At 58.8% G+C, this 18,380-nt stretch overlaps 8 protein-coding genes across 8 annotated transcripts; 4 read left to right on the forward strand and 4 right to left on the reverse strand.

Moving 5' to 3' along the window:
• Positions 1–11: 11 nt before the first annotated feature.
• ACA1_288480 (uncharacterized protein) lies at positions 12–872 on the forward strand (the record flags this gene model as incomplete). The annotated part of the gene is made up of 3 exons (XM_004367825.1): positions 12–56; positions 159–281; positions 354–872. Coding segments are annotated over 3 exons (687 nt in total), but the record flags the coding sequence as incomplete, so codon positions are not given.
• Positions 873–1,169: 297 nt separating this feature from the next.
• ACA1_288490 (Ubiquitinconjugating enzyme subfamily protein) lies at positions 1,170–1,745 on the reverse strand (the record flags this gene model as incomplete). The annotated part of the gene is made up of 3 exons (XM_004367826.1): positions 1,170–1,190; positions 1,222–1,349; positions 1,436–1,745. The coding sequence occupies 3 exons, from the start codon at positions 1,743–1,745 to the stop codon at positions 1,170–1,172; spliced, it is 459 nt and encodes a 152-aa protein (XP_004367883.1).
• A 287-nt stretch (positions 1,746–2,032) lies between these two features.
• Positions 2,033–3,831, forward strand: ACA1_288500 (PCI domain containing protein; the record flags this gene model as incomplete). Its single annotated transcript, XM_004367827.1, has 5 exons — positions 2,033–2,195; positions 2,335–3,155; positions 3,247–3,465; positions 3,561–3,673; positions 3,744–3,831. The coding sequence occupies 5 exons, from the start codon at positions 2,033–2,035 to the stop codon at positions 3,829–3,831; spliced, it is 1,404 nt and encodes a 467-aa protein (XP_004367884.1).
• Positions 3,832–5,756: 1,925 nt separating this feature from the next.
• Positions 5,757–11,733, forward strand: ACA1_288510 (SNF2 family Nterminal domain containing protein; the record flags this gene model as incomplete). Its single annotated transcript, XM_004367828.1, has 15 exons — positions 5,757–6,221; positions 6,287–6,555; positions 6,700–7,081; positions 7,150–7,286; positions 7,394–7,556; positions 7,665–7,874; positions 7,961–8,227; positions 8,297–8,585; positions 8,707–9,059; positions 9,191–9,730; positions 9,848–9,944; positions 10,038–10,263; positions 10,356–10,471; positions 10,607–10,867; positions 10,955–11,733. 15 exons carry the CDS (start codon positions 5,757–5,759, stop codon positions 11,731–11,733), a joined length of 4,554 nt encoding a protein of 1,517 aa, XP_004367885.1.
• A 319-nt stretch (positions 11,734–12,052) lies between these two features.
• Positions 12,053–13,488, reverse strand: ACA1_288520 (uncharacterized protein; the record flags this gene model as incomplete). Its single annotated transcript, XM_004367829.1, has 5 exons — positions 12,053–12,263; positions 12,360–12,423; positions 12,576–12,956; positions 13,034–13,304; positions 13,375–13,488. The coding sequence occupies 5 exons, from the start codon at positions 13,486–13,488 to the stop codon at positions 12,053–12,055; spliced, it is 1,041 nt and encodes a 346-aa protein (XP_004367886.1).
• A 130-nt stretch (positions 13,489–13,618) lies between these two features.
• Positions 13,619–14,538, forward strand: ACA1_288530 (polypeptide deformylase; the record flags this gene model as incomplete). The annotated part of the gene is made up of 4 exons (XM_004367830.1): positions 13,619–13,910; positions 14,036–14,128; positions 14,200–14,361; positions 14,456–14,538. The coding sequence occupies 4 exons, from the start codon at positions 13,619–13,621 to the stop codon at positions 14,536–14,538; spliced, it is 630 nt and encodes a 209-aa protein (XP_004367887.1).
• A 141-nt stretch (positions 14,539–14,679) lies between these two features.
• Positions 14,680–17,226, reverse strand: ACA1_288540 (WD repeat domain 70, putative; the record flags this gene model as incomplete). Its single annotated transcript, XM_004367831.1, has 9 exons — positions 14,680–14,926; positions 15,027–15,267; positions 15,356–15,427; positions 15,528–15,716; positions 15,793–15,943; positions 16,020–16,213; positions 16,302–16,378; positions 16,496–16,734; positions 16,807–17,226. The coding sequence occupies 9 exons, from the start codon at positions 17,224–17,226 to the stop codon at positions 14,680–14,682; spliced, it is 1,830 nt and encodes a 609-aa protein (XP_004367888.1).
• A 227-nt stretch (positions 17,227–17,453) lies between these two features.
• ACA1_288550 (uncharacterized protein) lies at positions 17,454–18,369 on the reverse strand (the record flags this gene model as incomplete). The annotated part of the gene is made up of 5 exons (XM_004367832.1): positions 17,454–17,478; positions 17,582–17,695; positions 17,764–17,890; positions 17,920–18,007; positions 18,151–18,369. The coding sequence occupies 5 exons, from the start codon at positions 18,367–18,369 to the stop codon at positions 17,454–17,456; spliced, it is 573 nt and encodes a 190-aa protein (XP_004367889.1).
• Between the last annotated feature and the right edge of the window lie 11 nt (positions 18,370–18,380).

Genomic DNA, 18,380 nt, shown 5'->3' on the forward strand with positions numbered 1-18,380 from the left:
GAGTCGTCGCCCAGCGCGGAGCAAATCCAGAACCTGGCTCAATTGCTGCTGCTCTGGTATATTTTTTCATGCCCGCTACACTGTACTTTGCTATTACTCCCGCCCGGTGACCACTCATCACGATCTTCACCCTGGCTGGCATCGGCGATAGGATGGAGGAGGGCAAGTCCGTTTGGCGTGCGTCGTGGGCGCGACTCTTGGGCGAACTTGTGCGCCTCGAAGAGGACGTCATGCTCATCTCCCTGCGGCGAGGACCCACCTCGCGCTTCCTCGACCAAGCTGTACGTCGCAATCTGTTTTGGCGGGGTGCGGCTTGCTTTTCATGTCGCCTGACTCGCTGGGTTGTGTAATAGGAGGAGGAGGCCATAGCCGCAGCGCTGAGCGCCCGCCAGTCCACCGCCGATCCCCACCAGCTGTTGCGGGTGTACTGCAAGTTTTGCCTTCTGTCGCGCTACCCATCGCTCGCCGATGCCGCCGTCGAGCGCATGGTGCAGGAGTCTGCCACTGACGAGAATGTTCCGTGGGTGGACGCCGAGCTGCTGGCCACAATCGTCGCGTCGCCTCACCTGCCTCGCTTCACAACCACCCCCTACTTCCCGCACCTCACCCGCCACCTTCTTCGCGAAGGCGCGGCGTCGACGCTGGCCCTCGCTGCGTCGTCGCTGTGCATCGCCCGACAGCACTTGTGTGCCGCGGCTCTGGTGGGCCGCGCGCTGGCCCTGGCGACTCCTCTCCGCACGGCCCACAACGCGCTGGCTCTCCTCGCCCGCTTCCTCCGATCCCACGCCACCACCGATGCCACCTGCGCCGCCGCTCTCCACCAGCTGTCGAGCGACTGCCCACCTCCCCCGGCCATCGCTGGCCAGCCATGAAGACCGTTGAATGTATGTTCATCACTCTTTGTTCAATGTTGTGTGTATCTGTTGTGGTGAGGTGGGTCAGGAAGAGGCTTCTTCCACGGTCTCCGTCAGGTTGCGCGCGGCACGCCGTGGCGCCGGCACTACGATTGGTCGGGCTTTCTCCTCCTCGAGCTTGATCGTTCTCGGAACAGGGCGGCCAGCTCCTCCACGCTCCGGGGCGTGATGGGCGTTACCTGCACTTGCCTTTGTCTATGCCGCTCCTCACGCTCGATCATTTACCTGACCTGAGAGGGGGCAACAGCGAGCATGTCAGGCGACGTGGCGTTGCGGCTGCGCGCGGTGGCAAGCCCGCTGAGCGTACCAGCCGCTCGAATTCGTGGCCGTTGTGCGGGCACTCAGAGTTAAGGCGAGAGTCGAGGTTGGGCTGGTAGAGGAGCCACAGGAGCGAGTGCGCGTAGTCGACCAGCCGCATGCATGAGTCCCACTCAGCTGTGTGAACACACACCACGGCCAAGACGAATGTCCGTGAGTCACGTCAAGTGTGAAAACAGTGTGTGGGTGGAGAGGCATTGTACCACCAAATACGTTGAAGCAGACCGCTCCGGTCTTGGAGATGTTGGGGTGCAAGATCTTGCTGACACATTGTACGGTGGCGATTTCGTTGGGGTAGGCGGCCGGGAGCCGAAGGGTGAACGCGACGGTGGCGCCCGCGTAGAGACCGCCGGTGGGTGTGAGGACCACCTTGACGTGGGTGAGGTCATCGTTGTGAGGGAACGTGATGGTGATCTGTCCGTCCGAGAAGGACTTGTAGTTGGTGTCCTGGAACTCCTTCAGGATCAGTTTGCTGGTCTTGTTGTGCCTCCCACCAACCTTCTGGTCTTCCATCTGATGATGAGAGTATGCCGTGTGTGCGAGTGTTGTTTGATGGGCCTACCCGGTTCGCTCCTGCTCTTTGTGGCGGGCTTGTTCCTTGAAGGGGCGGCCCATTCGAAGAACAACCCTTTAATAACCAGTTATTAAATGTCACTGGTATGCCCGGTATGCGGGTCAGGTGTCAAATGCTTCACCGAAAATGCTTCAGTCATGCCACATTAATTTTGGCTTTCCATTTTCTTTTTACCTTCACGAAAAAAGTGCTTTGCATCGAGTGTAAAACAATACCCTAAGCCAAAATGTCGGACGATGAAGACTTCATGAACGAGGATGAGGAGTTCGACATGGACGACTATGGGGAGGAAGACTTTGACATGGGTGGATCCGACCAGGAGGGGTCTGGCTCTGAGGGTGAAATCGAGGAAGAGGACAAGATTCGCAATCAGTACCACATGAGCAGAGGTAAGACCAGTGCCGCAAATGCTGTATAATGTTGTAATGGTGCTGCTGCTTTTGTTGGGGGGGGGATTATTATGATTCCATTAACTGGTGTTCGCGCAATGGCATGACTTGGTGACCACCTGCAATCATGCACACACAGATTTGGCAGATGAGGAGGGCATCGACGAGGCCATTGCTGGTCTGGAGAAAGTGATGAAGATGGAGAAGGATTGGCAGGGCAAGCACGGCTCCTGGTCATTCAAGGCCCTCAAGCGCATCATCAGCTTCACCTTCAAGCTGGGCGACGAGAAGCGCCTCATGGAGCGCTTCGACGAGCTGCTCACGTACAACTCCAAGGCCAACGACATCTCGGAGAACGATCTCTTCAAGGGCATCGAGAAGATCCTCAACACCGTCTCCACAGCTGCCGCCGCGCAGACCGAGCTCGCGCTCAAGCTCTACGGCAAGGCCCTGGCCGCGATGAAGGCTGCCAAGAACGAGAACCTGTGGTCCAAGACCAGCCTCAAGCTCGCGCAGAAGATGTTCGACAAGGGCCTCCACTCGAAGCAGCTCGACAAGATCCTGGCCGAGCTCGAGGAGTCGTGCAAGCTGCCCGACGGCAGCGAGAACCCCAAGAAGGCCAGTCTGCTGCTCGACGTCTACGCGCTGCAGATTCAGCTGCACATGGAGCGCAAGGACCGCAAGAAGACGAAGGAGCTCTCCGAGAAGGGCTTCGCGCTGGCCAAGAACAACCCGGGCATCCTCAACAGCAAGCTGGCCATCTTCCACTTCGTCGGCGGCAAGCTCCACATGGAGCAGCACAACTACAAGGAGGCCTACGCCGCCTTCTTCGAGGCCTTCAACTTCTTCGAGGAGTCCTACTTCCGCCTCAAGATTCCGTGCCTCAAGTACATCGTCGTCGCCACCATGCTCATGCTCGGCGAGATCAGCCCCTTCGCCGATGCCCAGGCCAAGACGCACGTCCCCCCCCTGCCTGTGGTGTCTTGTCCTCTACTTCACTCGGGCTTACGCCTTGTTGTGCGTTCGCACGCGTGTTGCCCACAGGCTGCAGAACAACCCCGAGATCAAGCCCATGGCCGACCTTCTCAACGCCTACCAGCACAACGAAATCAACAGGGTGGAGAAGATCCTCAAGGAGAACAAGACGGTGATCATGGGCGATCCCTTCATCGAGCAGTTCATCAAGAACATCCTCCGGGAGATCAGGACCAAGGTGCTCCTCGAGCTCATCAGGCCCTACACCCGAGTGGCCGTTCCCTTCATCGCCAAGGTAGGTGGCCCCTCTTCTACGACCGCGCAGCTTTTTATTTCTCGGTTTTGTGCGCGCTGCGGTGAACTGACCTTTGTCCGTGGCACCTGGTGCAGCAATTGAACATCACGGCTGCCGAGGTGCAAGAGTTGTTGGTCTTCCTCATCCTCGACCACAAGGTCAACGGCAACATCGACCAGGTCAACCAGCTCCTCATCCTCCGTGGCGAGTACGTTTCCTCACTTCTTCCTCTCTGCTTGCCCACCGCCAACACTTTTTTTTGTGTCCCGCACCATCAGGCTGGAGAGCGCCAAGTACCGCTTCATCGAGAAGTGGGGCACCCAGCTGCACAGCATCCACAACGTCGTCCTCAACAAGGTCGCCTAAAACACACCGTGTTCTCACCGACCTTCGCAGTTCAGACAACGAAAAATACAGAACTCCTGCACAAACGAGTGGGTGACTCCTTTTTTGAAGAACAACACGAACGACGCACAACACGCTTGTCCTCCTCTTCTTTGACTTACTTTGTGCTTGTGGGCGATGTCTGGCACCTGGAATCAACATTGAGTACGTACAAAAGATGCACCACGTTTTATTTACAGTGGGTGTAGCTACATGTTTTTGCTGCTTGTTGTGGCCATGCACACTAGCATATCCAACTTGCTTGGTGGCGAGTTGCACGGCGAGTTGGGAGTAAGCAGTCGACTGTGTTCACCCTTCTTGATGAGAGAGGAGCAGACAAGCAATATTGTTTCCTGGAATTTTTATGTGACACTTTTGGCGGGAAACGGTGCGGTCTTTCGCGCCAAAACCGAAGCTCCACATGCCGGCACAAGTCCGAAGCGCAGGGCTTTCTTGTGCGTGGACAGGAGGCAGGCGGCAGGATGGGCGATTCATCAGCCAAGAGGTCGTTGTCCCATATTTTCGCCACGGCGGGCGAGGGAGCGAGTAGCACGCGAAGACGTCGTCCTGTGAGTCGGCTCCTGGATCAAGCCCCCACTTCTTCTCGTTCTTCGTCGCGCAAACGGGCCGCCCCCGCATCTCCTCCCGTACCGTGCCCGCCCCATTTAATTTATTATTTTCCAATTCTTTTCATCTACTGCTCGTTCTTGCTGGCGGCAACATCGCCATGCGTGTAGTTGTCAATGCATTTGATGATCATCGGCTCATCAATACGCCCCAACGCAGAAGGCGGCACCGCGCAGGGCGGCACGGAGAACCACCCGGAAGAAAAGCGGCAGCGGGGGTCGGTCTCTTTCGAGCACGTTCAAGTCGCTCGAAAAAGGAGAGGCCCTGAGCGAGGAGGAGAGTGAAGAGAAGGACGACGAAGAAGCCAAGGAAAAGGATAGCGACGACGAGGAGGAAGAGGAGGAAGAAGACCAGGCCAAGCCGAAGAAGAAGCGCAGCGCTGGTGGCAAGCGGAAGAAGGTAGATAGCGATGACGAGCATGAGCAAGAAGAGGACGAGGAAGATGACGACGAAGAGGACATGGACGAAGAGGACGACGAAGAGGAGGAGGAGGAGGACTACGCGCCCAAGGCCAAGAAGAGGTCTTCTTCCCGCAAAAAGCGACCGGCCGCGAAGCGTGTGAAGCGAGCCGAGCCCAGCGAAGAGGAGGACGAAGACGAAGAGGAGGAGGACGCCAAGAAGCGCTCCAAGAAGGTGGCGAACGGAGACAGCGACGACGACGAAGACGGCGACTACGGCACCAGCCGCCGGTCCCGCAAGGGCGCCAATAAGCGTGGCGCCGTTGTGAGGTATACCACCACCAACCCCCACGTTGGGTGCGATCGTGATCACTTACCTTTTCTTTTTGCCCACTCCCCACGCCCGCGTACACAGGCGCTCGTCTCGTCAAGTGAGCAGGAATCCCAAGTATGATGCGGTCGCGAGCGACGACGAAGACGAGGACGACGATGACGAGGAGGACGGCAGTGATGACGCCAGCGAGGAGGAGAGCCCCGCGGTGCTGCACATCGACAAAATGCTGGGCGTGCGCAAGGGCAAGGCCGGCAAGAAGGGCGAGGAGGGGGAGGAGGAGTACCTGGTCAAGTACCGGGGCCGGTCCTACCTTCACGTCGAGTGGGTCGACAAGGCCACCATCGAGTCCATCCCGGGCGGCAAGGCGCGCCTGAAGCACTTTGCCTCCAAGCACGAGGACGCGGCGCTGCTCGACGACCTCGCGCGTCGCCGCCGCATTCTGCTCAACCGCCAGCGCCACTCCGCCACCGCGCTCCCCAAGCCTGCTGACGCCAACGGTGCCGCGGCGAAGAAAGAGGAGGGCCTAGAGAAGAAGGAAAAGAAGGGCGATGACGACAAGATGGACGAGGAAAAGGAGGAGAAGGAGGAAAAGGACGAAATGGAGGAAGAGGAAAAGGAAAAGGAAACGAAGAAAGAAAAGAAAAATGAAGACGACGAGGAGGAAGAGGAAGGCGGAGGAGGCGGAGGATAAGAAGAAACAGAGCAAGAAGGAGGAAGATGAGGAGAATGAAGATGAAGAGGAGGAGGAGGAGGATGAAGTGGCGCCAGAGCGCAAGTTCCTGGAGGAGCTGGTGGAGGCGGGCCACTTTGATCGGGACGTGGTGCGCGTGGATCGCGTGGTGGCGCGGCGGGAGGCCAAGGGCGGCCCGGAGTACCTGATCAAGTGGCGCACCCTCCCCTACGAGGACGCCACGTGGGAGGCCGAGGCCGAGCTCCGCCTCCTCGCGCCCAACTGGGCCAAGAAGCTCCGCCAGTTCAAGGCCCGCGAGAAGCTGCCCTCGCTCGCCAGCCGCGTACGCTCCTCATTCATTGCCTTCGTTTGTGTTCTGCGTCTTGGTTGGTGGCGCCCGTTCAACAGCTGACCGTTTGCACCACCGGCGCACACAACATTCAACAGAAAACGTTCCGAAGGCCCAAGCCGAGCGCGTTCGATGACGACGCCGAGTATGTGCCGAACTACTCGGATCCCAACCTGACGCTGCGCGACTACCAGGTCGAGGGCATCAAGTGGCTCGTGTACTGCTGGTACAAGCGCCGCAACTCGATCCTCGCCGACGAGATGGGCCTGGGCAAGACCCTGCAGAGCGTGTCCATCCTCCAGTACCTCGTCCAGGAGGAGGAGAACAGGTTCGCACTCCTCACACGACACGACACGACACGACACGACACGACACGACACGACACGACACGACACGACACGACACGACACGACACGACACACTTGAAATCTGTCGACTGCTAACACCGTCGATGATATCGTGTATCACGCAGAGGGCCATTCCTGGTGGTGGCGCCGATGAGCACGATCGAGCAGTGGCGTCGCGAGGTGGAGGGCAGGACCTTCATGAACTGCGTCGTGTTCCACGGCACCGAGGAGGCGCGCAACCTAATCCGCAAGCACGAGTTCCACTACACCGACTCGCGCGGTCGTCGCGTGGGCGGCAGCGGCCTGTACAAGTTCCACGTGCTCATCACCACCTTTGAGATGGTGCTCAAGGAGACCTTCCTCGGCAATATCGATTGGCAGTACATGGTCATCGACGAGGGCCACCGCATCAAGAGCAAGAAGACCAAGCTCTTCCAGCAGCTCTTCCAGTACAACGCCCAGCACAAGCTCATCCTCACCGGTACCCCCATGCAGAACCACATCGAGGTACCTTCACCCAGAGGCTTCGACCCTGTCTTCTATGTCGCTGTGGCCTCACGGCGGCGGCCGCGCAGGAATTGTGGACCATGCTCCACTTCCTCAACCCGGAGGAGTTTGATGATGTCGACGAGTTCAAGGTGGAGTACGGCGATCTCAAGACCAAGGAGCAGGTGGACAAGCTCCAGGCCTCGCTCCGACCCTACATGCTTCGGTACCCCCCCTTTCTCCCTTACATGCCGTGTTTCATATCCGCATCTCGTCCGGCGCACCTACTCGCACAGCGATCATCATCATCATCATAATAATAAATCAATGCAGGAGGATGAAGGAGGACGTCGACAAAACGATTCCGCTCAAGGAGGAGACCATCGTGGAGGTGGAGCTCACTTCGACGCAGAAGAAGTACTACCGCGCTATCCTCGACAAGAACCGCGAGTTCCTGTACCGCGGCGCTAAGTCCAACTCCAACCTGCCACAGCTGGTGCGGCCTAGTGGCTGCCTCTCTTTTATTGCGTTCCGTATCGTGTGTGTGTGTGTCGTGTGTGTCGTGTGTGTGTCGTGTGCCCTGACCGCTTCCTCGGTTGTGCAGACCAATATTCTGATGGAGCTGCGCAAGTGCTGCAACCACCCGTATCTGATCGCGGGCGCGGAACGACGCATCTTGGACGACGCTCCCCCTTGCAAGGGGGCGTCGGCCGAGGAGAAGGACGTGCTGGCGCACCAGGCGCTCGTCAACTCCTCCAGCAAGCTCGTGCTCCTCGACAAGCTCCTCACCAAGCTGCGCGAAGATGGCCACAAGGTACCCTTCTTGTTCCGCCAACCAACCCTGTACGCGCATACAACACATACACACACAGCTGACGGGTGCCATGTGCGGCTGTGCAGGTTTTGATTTTCAGTCAGATGGTGATGATGCTGGACATATTGGAGGACTACCTCATCATGCGCGGCTTCCCGATGGAGCGCCTCGACGGCGGGGTGGGACGGCGGGACAGGCAGGCGGCCATCGACCGCTTCACCAACCCCGAGGTCGACTCGTTCGCCTTCCTCCTCTCCACACGCGCCGGCGGCCTGGGCCTCAACCTCACCGCGGCCAACACCGTGATCATCTACGACAGCGACTGGAACCCGCAGAATGATCTTCAAGCCCAGGTAACGTTGTGTGTGTGTGTGTGTGTTGTGTGTGTGTCTAACGTGAACATGGGTTGTGGTTGGGTGCAGGCGCGTGCGCACCGCATCGGCCAGACGCAGCAGGTGAAGATCTATCGCTTCGTTACGCGGAACACGTACGAGAGCTACATGCTCGACATCGTGTCCAAGAAGCTGGGCCTCGAGAGCGCTATCATGAACGACGACGACGAGATGAAGAAGGAGGACATCGACAAGTTGCTCAAGTACGGCGCCTACCACCTCTTCCAAGAGGACGCCGAGGAGCAGAAGCGACAGGAGCACGTAATGCTCAACGAGGACATCCACTCCATTCTGGGCCGCGCTCACACTATCCAATACGGTACCCTCTCTTATGCCCTTTCTTTCGGTGCCGAGTGTGTACGAGTATGTCATTGACCCGCCCTCGTTTGTGTGTGTGTGTGTGTGTGTTGTGTTGTGTGTTTTGTGATGCGGTATGATAGATCGAGACACGGAGGAGAAGGGAGCAGCGGCTGCGTTTAAGGGTCTGTCGAAGGTGACCTACGCCACGTCGTCGAGCGACATGGACATCAACTTGGACGACGACAATTTCTGGGAGAAGGTCCTGCCGGAGATGAAGACCTCCAAGTCGCTCGCGGCGCGTGTTGCCGCCGGCCAGGTCGAGACCGAGGCCCAGCGCGAGGAGTTCATCCGCGACATCACGGCGCTGGTTGAGGAGGTCAAGGAGGGCATGATGTCCCGCTCGGCCTCCTACGCCTACCAGTCTGCCCACTCGGGTCGCGAACTCCACGCCTTCCTCGTCAAGCTCATCACTCACAAGTCCTTCACCGACAAGGTACTCACTGCGCGACACACACGACGCACACGGCACACACGCACACAGCACACACACGACGCACACGGCACACAGCACACACACACGGCACACACGGATGTACGACTGACGCTGCGCTCGGCTCGACATAGGAGCGCGAGCGGCTGATGGAGCTCCAGGCCGAGGTGGGCGACGGCAAGCGTACGCGCACGCAGGTGCAGCGGATGGGGCAGGAGCGCGGGCGGCGCGGGCATCGCGCGGCCAAGGCCGTGGCGGAGGATGAGGGCGAGGAGGCCTCCGAGTACGAGGCCGAGGAGAGCGACGGCTCGAGCCCGTCGGAGGCCGGCGGCAAGACCGGCCGACAGGGCCAGCCCGGCGGCGGCAAGGGTCCGGTGCGGGAGACCCTGCAGGTGCGGCGCGAGCGACTGTCGGGCGCGTGGAATGCGAAGCAGCTGAAGGTGCTCAAGTCGTGGCTGCTGGCCTCGGGCTACGGCCGGTGGCAGGAGCTGCTCGAGGACAACTACAACCTCAACATCACCAAGCACCCGGAGCAGGTGCAGGCCCTGGCCGAGTGCCTGATCCAGCTCTGCTTCCACAACAGCGACCCCGCGGCCAAGGACGCCGCCGACAAGCCCCGCTCTAGGAAACGCCAGTACCGCCAGATCCTCGAGGAGAAGAGCTTCTACGCTCAGGTGAGCACCACACACGCGCACACGCGCACACACGCACACACGCACACACGCACACACGCACACGCAATGCATGGAATGCAATCATAAACTGAGATAAAACGTTTGTGGGGTCTGCAGGTGCTGTCTGATTCCCTGTCCGGAACGCTGACGGACCTGATGACCATGCACAAGAAGTGGGCTGCCGCGCATGCCAAGAAGCCCGTCAATGTCGAGGGTCCGTGTGCCTCGCCGCTTCCCGCGGTCTGCCATGTGCTGACGTGTGTGTGTGTGTGTGGTGTGTGTGTGTCGTGTGTTGTCGCTGCGACAGGTACCATGGAGGTGGACGTACTCGTGCGGGACGGCGTGGGCCGTATGAACGGATTCGACGGCAAGTACTGGCCGGGCCACGTGCTCTACGTCGAGGTCAAGGTGCGCGACCCGGAGAAGGACCAGGTCCAGCTGTTCCTCCTCGTCTCGCTGCTCTCCGACGCCAAGCACATCGACGCCGGCTACCTCCGGACCTACCCGCTCACCAAGAAGAAGGCCGACGAAGAGTACCTTCTTCACTCCACAGCCCCAAACACTGCGCTATGGCGGCCAAAAAGCTGAGCTCAGCTGAGCTAAACCATCCATGTCTCCCCCGCAGGTTCTACACGGCGGTGGTGCACGCGCCGGGCTTCGAGGGCAAGTACTCGCTCGATGTGGTCTACTTTGAGACACGGCAGTACCCCAACTCCACCAACGCCAAGGGCAAGTTCACCGGTACGCGCATACAGCACCGCACACAGACACACACACAGACACACACACAGACACACACACAGACACACACACAGACACACACACGCACACACACCATGCGTGCGCTATGGCTGCTGACGATGGCGGGACCCGCAGAGAGGAGATGTAGCATGCATGTGTGGCACGAGATGAGTCCGACGGAGGCGGCCGGCGCGGAGGGTGCGGCGGTCGAGGGCGGTGAGGCGGCCAACAAGCCCAAGCTCTCCCTGACCACGGCCGCGGCCACGCCCACGGCCTTCCGGTTCTCCGTGGTGCCCCACCCGCTCGTCTCGGGCGAGCCCATCGAGTCCCTCCAGCGCCAGCGCAAGCAGTACAACGTGCGGCTCTTCATTCTGCGTCACCTCAAGGCCCTCATCGGTACGTACTGCGGCCGTGAATGCAGTCCACGTGGCCACTTATATGAGGCGGTGCTGACGTGTCATGACACACCACGACACGACACAGAGCAACACGAGAAGAAGTGGGACACGCTGGAGATGCCGAAGCTGAACCTGAACCTGCCGGCGGACTGGTGGACGGCCCAGGACGACCGCAACCTGCTCCTGGGCGTGCACCGACACGGGTGGGGCCGGGTCAAGGATCTCCGCGACAACGTCGAACTCGGCTTCTCCACCGCGGCGCTCCGCGCGCGCACGCAGAAGAAGGGCAAGGCCACCACGTCGGGCAACGACAAAAAGAAAAAGGGCGAAGAAAAGAAGGAGAAGGAGAAGAAGGATGATGAAGAGGAGGAGGAGGAGGAAGAAGACGACCAAAAGTCGAAGAAGGGCGATGATGGCGATGTCGACGACCCGGACTTCCCGACGGCGGCCACGCTCAACAAGCGACTGACGCGCCTGGTCGAGGAGCTGGCCACCACGGCCAAGCCCACGCCTCCGCCCACCGCCAAGAGCCCGACAAAGAAGGTCGTGAAGACGACGAAGGCTGCGTCCTCCTCCTCTTCGAAGAAGACAACGACCAAGAAGAAGGACAAGGTCAAGGACACGAAAGAGAAGGAAAAGACGAAGAAGAAGACGAAGAAGGACGAGGCCAAGCCGAGTAAGGGCAAGGAGACGACGAAGTCGACGAAGGCCAAGACATCATCGACCAACGGCGCCAAGCAGTCCGCCAGCGAAAGCAACGGCAAGCACGACGAAGGCGAAGACGAGGGCGACTTTGTCACGCGACCCGTCAAGAAGGCCAAGCGGACCACCACGACCACCAAGCCCTCGTCATCGTCCAAGTGAGTACACTTCTAGTCTCACAATCAGCCAGCGTGTGTGCGCCACCTGTAAAAACCGACGTTTTGGAAGAAGAGGTTTTGCATTGATCAGTTACGACCAAGGCGAGTTCACAGTGACCAGTTCTTCTACCAGGCGTTAGAGAAAGCGCCACTCTTCATTCTTCTTCTTCTTTGTGTACAAGCGATGCTCTCGTCTCTTTCACAGTTGTGGTCTGCCTCAGTAGTCGGGGAAGGAGTCGGGGAAGGACTTGGTGTGGCCGTAGTAGCTGCCGCGTGGCTTGCCTTCGGCGGTGTAGGGCCGGCCGTAGTTCTGCAGGGCCGCCTTATCGGCCGCCTGCGTGGCCTTGGCGTCGGCTTCGGTGGCGGCCTCGAGGGCGTCGCCGGCGGAGGTGAAGCGATAGACGCGCTCCGGACCACCGCCGAGCACGCCCACGCCGCCAAAGTCCTGTCGCTGCCACTGGGCCAGGGCCTCGTGGCTGGCTCCATAGCGAGCGTAGCACTGACGGAAAACCTCGTCGTAGTCCACACCCTTGCCTGCGCGAACACACGACACACAGACACACGACACGCGTGCGACACGCGATGAGCCAACGCGACAAATGGCGGCGGAGAGTGGTGGCGCAAACAAACCCTTGTAATGGGACACGACGTCTTCGATGGGCATGGTGTCGGGTTCGGCGAGCGGCGCGTTGAGCTGCAGCACCGCGCGCACGTACTCCACCGGGAAGAACCTGCCGGGCGTGAAGTGCACACCTTGTGCCCACCAGCCCACACAATTAATATCAATAATATATAAATAAATATTAAATTAAACAAAGAAAAAAGACGGCAGAGAGTAGTGCGTACCCTGGAGGTAGAGGGCCCATTGGAAGGGGAGGAAGGGGGGCACGATGAACTGGATGTGGAGGTGGTATTGAGAGGGCGGGTAGTTGAACCCGGCCACGACATGGTCCTTGAGCTGGGCCAGGGTGACGCCGCTCTTGAGGATCTTGGCGTGCCAGGCCTCGTCGGCGTAGAACTGCTCCTCGACGGCCTGCCAGCAGCGGCCGAACAGGCGGTCGATCAGGGCCAGGCCCTGCACCGGGTCCTTGAGCAGGTAGCGCCAGTCCGGGATGTAGGCCGTCGTCGGCACGCTGTTCAGGTGGCACGGCGACAGGGCCAGCAGGTCGTCGAACACCAGGCTCTCCTCATCTTCATACCTCAGCGACACCGTCAACGGGAATGGACCTGCGCGTGTCATTGATGAGTGTCGTGTGTCGTGTGTCATTGGTGCGTGTCGTGTGTCGTGTCGTGTGCGCACGCACCCTTCTCGATGCCGTAGACGAAGCCGACGAAGACGTTGTTGGTGAAGGAGATGGCGGTGGTGGAGAGGTCGAGTCCGCAGCCGTTGCAGTGGGGCAGGGTGAAGGCGTTGGGCTTGCCGCAGCCCGCGCACTTGCGCACCTTGTTGCGCACCTGCCGCACCAGCGTGGGCTCCTGCTCGTGCCGCTGGACAAAGTCCTCCACGCTGCCGGCGTTCGGCGCCACAGTGAGGCCGGCCCGCTGGTCCACGCTCGGGAACCCGTCCTTCTTGGCCTGCCACGAACAAACAAACAATAAATTAAAACAATAATAGATAAAAAACAATAGAAAATGGGAGGGGTACGAAGGCGAGGTAGGCGATGCGGCCGTCGGCGAGCTGGAAGGCGCCGGGGCCGTTGTCAAGGGCCTTGTGGGGCAGCTCCTCCCACAGTGTCTTGGTTTCGTCCTTTGCTTCCATCTCTTTAGTTGTTGCTTGTTCTGTTCTGTTGTACGGGTCCAAGCTCGCTTGTTTGCTGAGTCTTCAGCGAACACAAAATAAAAGGAAACAAAAAAAAACCACTTTTGATCAGAGATTGAAAAAACACGAGATGTCGTCGCTCATGGGTTCCATCTTCAAGGGCGCGGCGGCGACTGCGCCGGCGACCACGGCAGCGTCTACGTTGAGCATTTTGCGGATGGGAAGTCCGGCGCTGCGGTTGGCATCTCGGCCCTGGAGCAAGGACGACATCGTGAGTGGCACGACGCGCGGGCTGGTGAGGGACATGACCGCCACCATGCACTCGAGTGAGGGCGTGGGTTTGGCCGCTCCACAAGTGGGCATCAACAAACAGCTTGTCATCGTCCATCTCCCGGCTGATTCCGATCTGCCCAATCTCCAACGTACGCTGTGATTTTACTTCTTTTGTGGTCGATGTTCTGCTGATTTTTATGTGACTTTTATGTTCTTGTGTGATTGATTAATTGAAATTTATTCTATTTCGATTTTTCATCTTTACGACTTGTAGCGGTGCCGCTGATGGTGCTGTTCAACCCGAAGCTCACGGTGCACCGACCACAGGACAAGATCGCGATGAGTGAGAGTTGTCTCTCCGTGCCCGGTACCCTCCCCCACCTCACATCCACGCCATTGCCACACGCTTGCGCCTGACGACATCGCTATGCGGTGCAGGGCTGGTGGGCAAAGTGTGGCGGCATCGCTACGTGCGAGTGGAGTACGTGGACACGGAGGGCAACGACCGACGGCTCGAGGCGAGCGGCTTCATCGCGGCCATGCTCCAACACGAGATCGATCACCTGCACGCCAAGCTGTTCATCGACCACGTCAAGCCCGGTACCCGCAGCCTCTTTTCCTCCCCCTCTTTCTCTTCTTGAAGACGACAAGACCTCATCCTGTTGTTGTTGTTGTTGATGTTGTTGTTACACAGGGGACCTCTACTTCCACGACGAGTTCATGCAGTATGGCGCGGATGACTTCGTCGACGAGGGCACCCTGCACATCCTTCAATAAAGAACCGGCCGCGTCGCACACACCACACGACACACACGACACACGACACGCACACGCGGTTTGTACAGAAGAACACACAAGTGGAATATTTCTTGGTTCGCAAGAGTCGAACATGACGTCATGACGGGTCGGCGTGCAGCTCTAGCCTCGTCGCTTCTTCTTCTCGGCCTCTTCGGCCTTCTTCTTCTCCTCCTCGGCCTCCTGCCTGAGGGCCTCGTGGTTGAAGATGGGGGCCGGCTGGGTGTCCTTGTAGGCCCGGAACCAGTAGGGATCGGCCTCGGCCTCCTGCGCGTACTTGAGGATGGCCTCGCGCGGGTCGACCTCCCTCTCCGTCTTCTTGATCAGCGTCTTCATCATGTGGTGCGTCAACGAGCTTCCCACATGGCCTCTGCATAGAAACACATAACATCATCAACATCACCAAGGTTAGCAAAGACGACCAGACCAATATATGGTGGTATGTGCGAGCGGTGGCGAAGATGACGCACGCGTGGCCGGGGCCGTTGAGGGGAAGGTCTGGCTTGCGGGACTTGACGGGGTCCTGCCTGTCCTTGAGCCTCTGCTTCTTGGCCGACGGTTGGTCCTTAAACATGGGCAGCGCGTGCGGCGTGTGGATGGCAAAGTGTTGGATGCTGTCCGACGGGTCCTTCCTCCGCTTCTGCTTGTACACCGACAGCAGCGCGCCGTTGGTGCTCCGCATGGGATCGTAGTACACGCGCGCCACCGCATCTACACCAGTGCCGAGGATTTGGTGGTGTGAGCCCTTCAAGCCTCCATGCATGATGCGCAAAACAACGGGAGAGGAGGAATTAGGTACCTCCGCAGCCCGCAATGATTTGGTTGAGCTTCGGGTGCCAGAGCAGACGGTTCACGCTGCCACCAGCAACGGCTGTTTACACGAGAGGAGAGGTGAGTCGCGTCGATGAGGCAATGTCGATTAAAAAAACAATATTACGCAGCAGCGTAACGAGGCCGGCCGACCGACGTACCAATTTGTCGCACTTTCTCGCCCGTCTTCCGGTCGAAGAAGACCAGGGAGGCGGTGCCCTCGCCCTTCTTCACGCTCGTGCCGGTGACGATGAACTGTTCGTCGGGGCTGAAGATGACATCCGTGTTGCCGAAGCTCACCAGATCAGACATCGTGTTGACCGCCTGCTTCAAGTTCCTCGTGTCCCAAACTAGAGAAGTCGACAAGGAGCGTCAGCAGCAGCACCACAGAAGCCAAGCCGGTGTACCGTGGCGAGGGGCACATACCCTTGACGGTATCGTCTTGCGCGCGCGTGAGAAGCGTGTATCCGTCCTTGGAGAACGTGAGGCACGAGATATCCCCGCCGTGAGCGTTGCGGAGCATCTGCTTGGGCCGCGCGTAGGGCCCCTTGGTCGGCCAGATCCAAACCGAGCCATCCTATGACAGCGAAAGTATCAGCATCAGCGCCACACACTGATATAAACACACCCTAACCCCGTCATGAAGCTCGCACCTCACCACCGCCGGCGATGAGGGAACCGTCAGGCGAGAAGGTGCATCCGGAGACTGGCAGGCGGGTGGTGTTCCTGGCGTCCCTGAATTTGATGACCGTCTTTTGCTTGGTTACGTCGTTGGCGTCCCAGAGTCGGACCGTGCTGTCGGCCGCGGACGTCATGAAGGTGTTGGGATCCGTCGGGTGCCACACTCCTGTTGGTGTATATTGGAGTGAACGTTCGTGAGTGCGAGTGCGGCCAAGCAACGTCATTTCACCAGCTGGCAGGTTCGTTCTTCGTACCCTGTGTCAGCGCAGCGACGTGGCCTTTCGTGTTGCCCATGTCCAGCAGGTACATGTCTCCCCTCGCACACTCCGCACTGCAGCAATTGGTACCAAAACAAGCGAGTAGCAAACAAGAGAGAATCGTTAGATGTGTGCACTGCGAGAAGCTCGTCCAGAGAGGAATGCCGAAGAAGAGGAAGACCAGCACGTACATTTCATGTCCATCTCGCGAGTAGATCTTGGCCTTGGCGTTGCCGGTGGTGACGAGGAACTGGTCGCCGTTGATGGAGTAGGACAGCGAACGCACCTGATGGCCCGAGTGTGGCTCCACGTCGCGGAAGGAGCGGTGCGCGCTGTCCATGCCCGCAAAGTCCCAGAATCGCACCATGTAGTCGTTCGAACCCGTCAGCAGACGCGCACCGCCCGTATCCAGTGCCAGCGCAGTGATCGCCTGTGGGCGCGTGCAGCGGTGCGGGTTAGACCACATCACACGCGAATACATTGCAAAGTTGAAGGGTGGTACCTTGGTGTGGCCCTTGAGCTTGATTTCGTGCGAAACGGGCAGCAACTTGTCGTACTCGCTGGTCTCGGTATCCTCCTCCTCGACTTCCACCTCCTCGATCTCCTCCACGATGCGGGTCTTGGGCTTGGGCGGCCCGATCACGACGTACCCTTTCTTGCCCAGCAGCGACTGGCCTTCATCTGTGATGATGGCCTTGCTGGCTTCCGAGACGGAGATGCCCGATTCGCTGGTCTGTTCCTCGGTTCCATCTGCATCTTCGTCTGTGATTTTACGTTTGCGGACGAGGGTAACCCTCTTGGTGCGCTTGGTCTCGTTCAACTTTTCGCTCACATCCAACTTCTGCTTCTTGGCACCAAATGATTGTGGCAGGAACGATCGCAGCAAATCATCATCGCGATTACCCGAGCCGCCTCTCTTCATCTTGGTTCAACTATTTATGAAAACCAAAAAAACTGACATCATTTCTTTTTTCAAATCAAATTTATTCTTCTGTGCTTTTTCACTTTGTGTAGACAGGCAGTCCTCAAGCATAGAATTCCAGGCGAGGCAAAATGTGAGGGAATGGATGAACAAGTGGGATGGGGGAGGCACACAGCTGCTCTCCCCTAGTCCTGTGGATGCCACCCTAGTAGACCTAAAACTCAAAATCATTGGAGTGGTGATGCCATGCACCTGCAGTACTCCATGAAAGACTAGAATCCACTTGTAAAACTATCCATTGCAGATACCCAACAATGACAACGACAACGACAACAACAACGACAACGCTCGCCACGTTCTGGCGGCCGGCGACTCCTCGCCTGCTTCCTTTTCCTCGCCACAACGGCGCGCACCAACAAGGCTGTGCACGATGATGGTCTTCAGGTCTTCCGATTGCTCGCTCCACCACCTCTTGATGGTACAATACAATCACCCACCAGTGATCCGTGAGGGCAGGCGGGAAGCAAGAAGTGGTACTTTCTCTCGGGGTTCTGGAGCGCAGCGATGATGGAGTCGAGAATGTACTGCACACCGGCGTGCTGAATGGTGTTGTTGGCCCTGTAGTCGTACTCTTCCTGCCGCCCTGTATTTTGACGCTGGCTCACTGTGGGGTGCGCCGGTCATCGTCGTCACCGTCGCCATCGTGTTTCTGCTCAGGCTCCACATCAGTGGTGTCGCTAGGGTCCTCTTGCAGCATCTTGAACAGAGCGTTCTGCGATTCCTCTATCGTCGCCCGCTCCACCTGCACAACATAGTATTTAAAATTACAATAAAATACCGCATAATGCAAAAAATGAATGTAGATCTTGCCTGTAGCATGGCGTTGTTCCACGCGGTGAGGGTGAGGTCCTCGATGGCTCCCACATGGTGGCGTCCGAGAGCAGGGTCGACCTTGAAATCCAGTAATCGGCCCAGCCCGTTCATCTGTAGCTCCACCATGCCGCCCCCGGCCTCGCCCGCAAATCGTCGTTCCTCCAATGCACGCACCATGCCGCGCGTCCACCCGCGTCCCTTGCCCAGCGCACCCTTCAGCCGTCGCAGAGCCTCCTCCATCCCCGCCTCTCCGCCCTTGTGCCGCCACATCTCCCCTTCAC

Source organism: Acanthamoeba castellanii (assembly GCF_000313135.1).
Source record: "Acanthamoeba castellanii str. Neff unplaced genomic scaffold scf7180000084777, whole genome shotgun sequence".
Classification (NCBI taxonomy): Eukaryota; Discosea; order Longamoebia; family Acanthamoebidae; genus Acanthamoeba; species Acanthamoeba castellanii.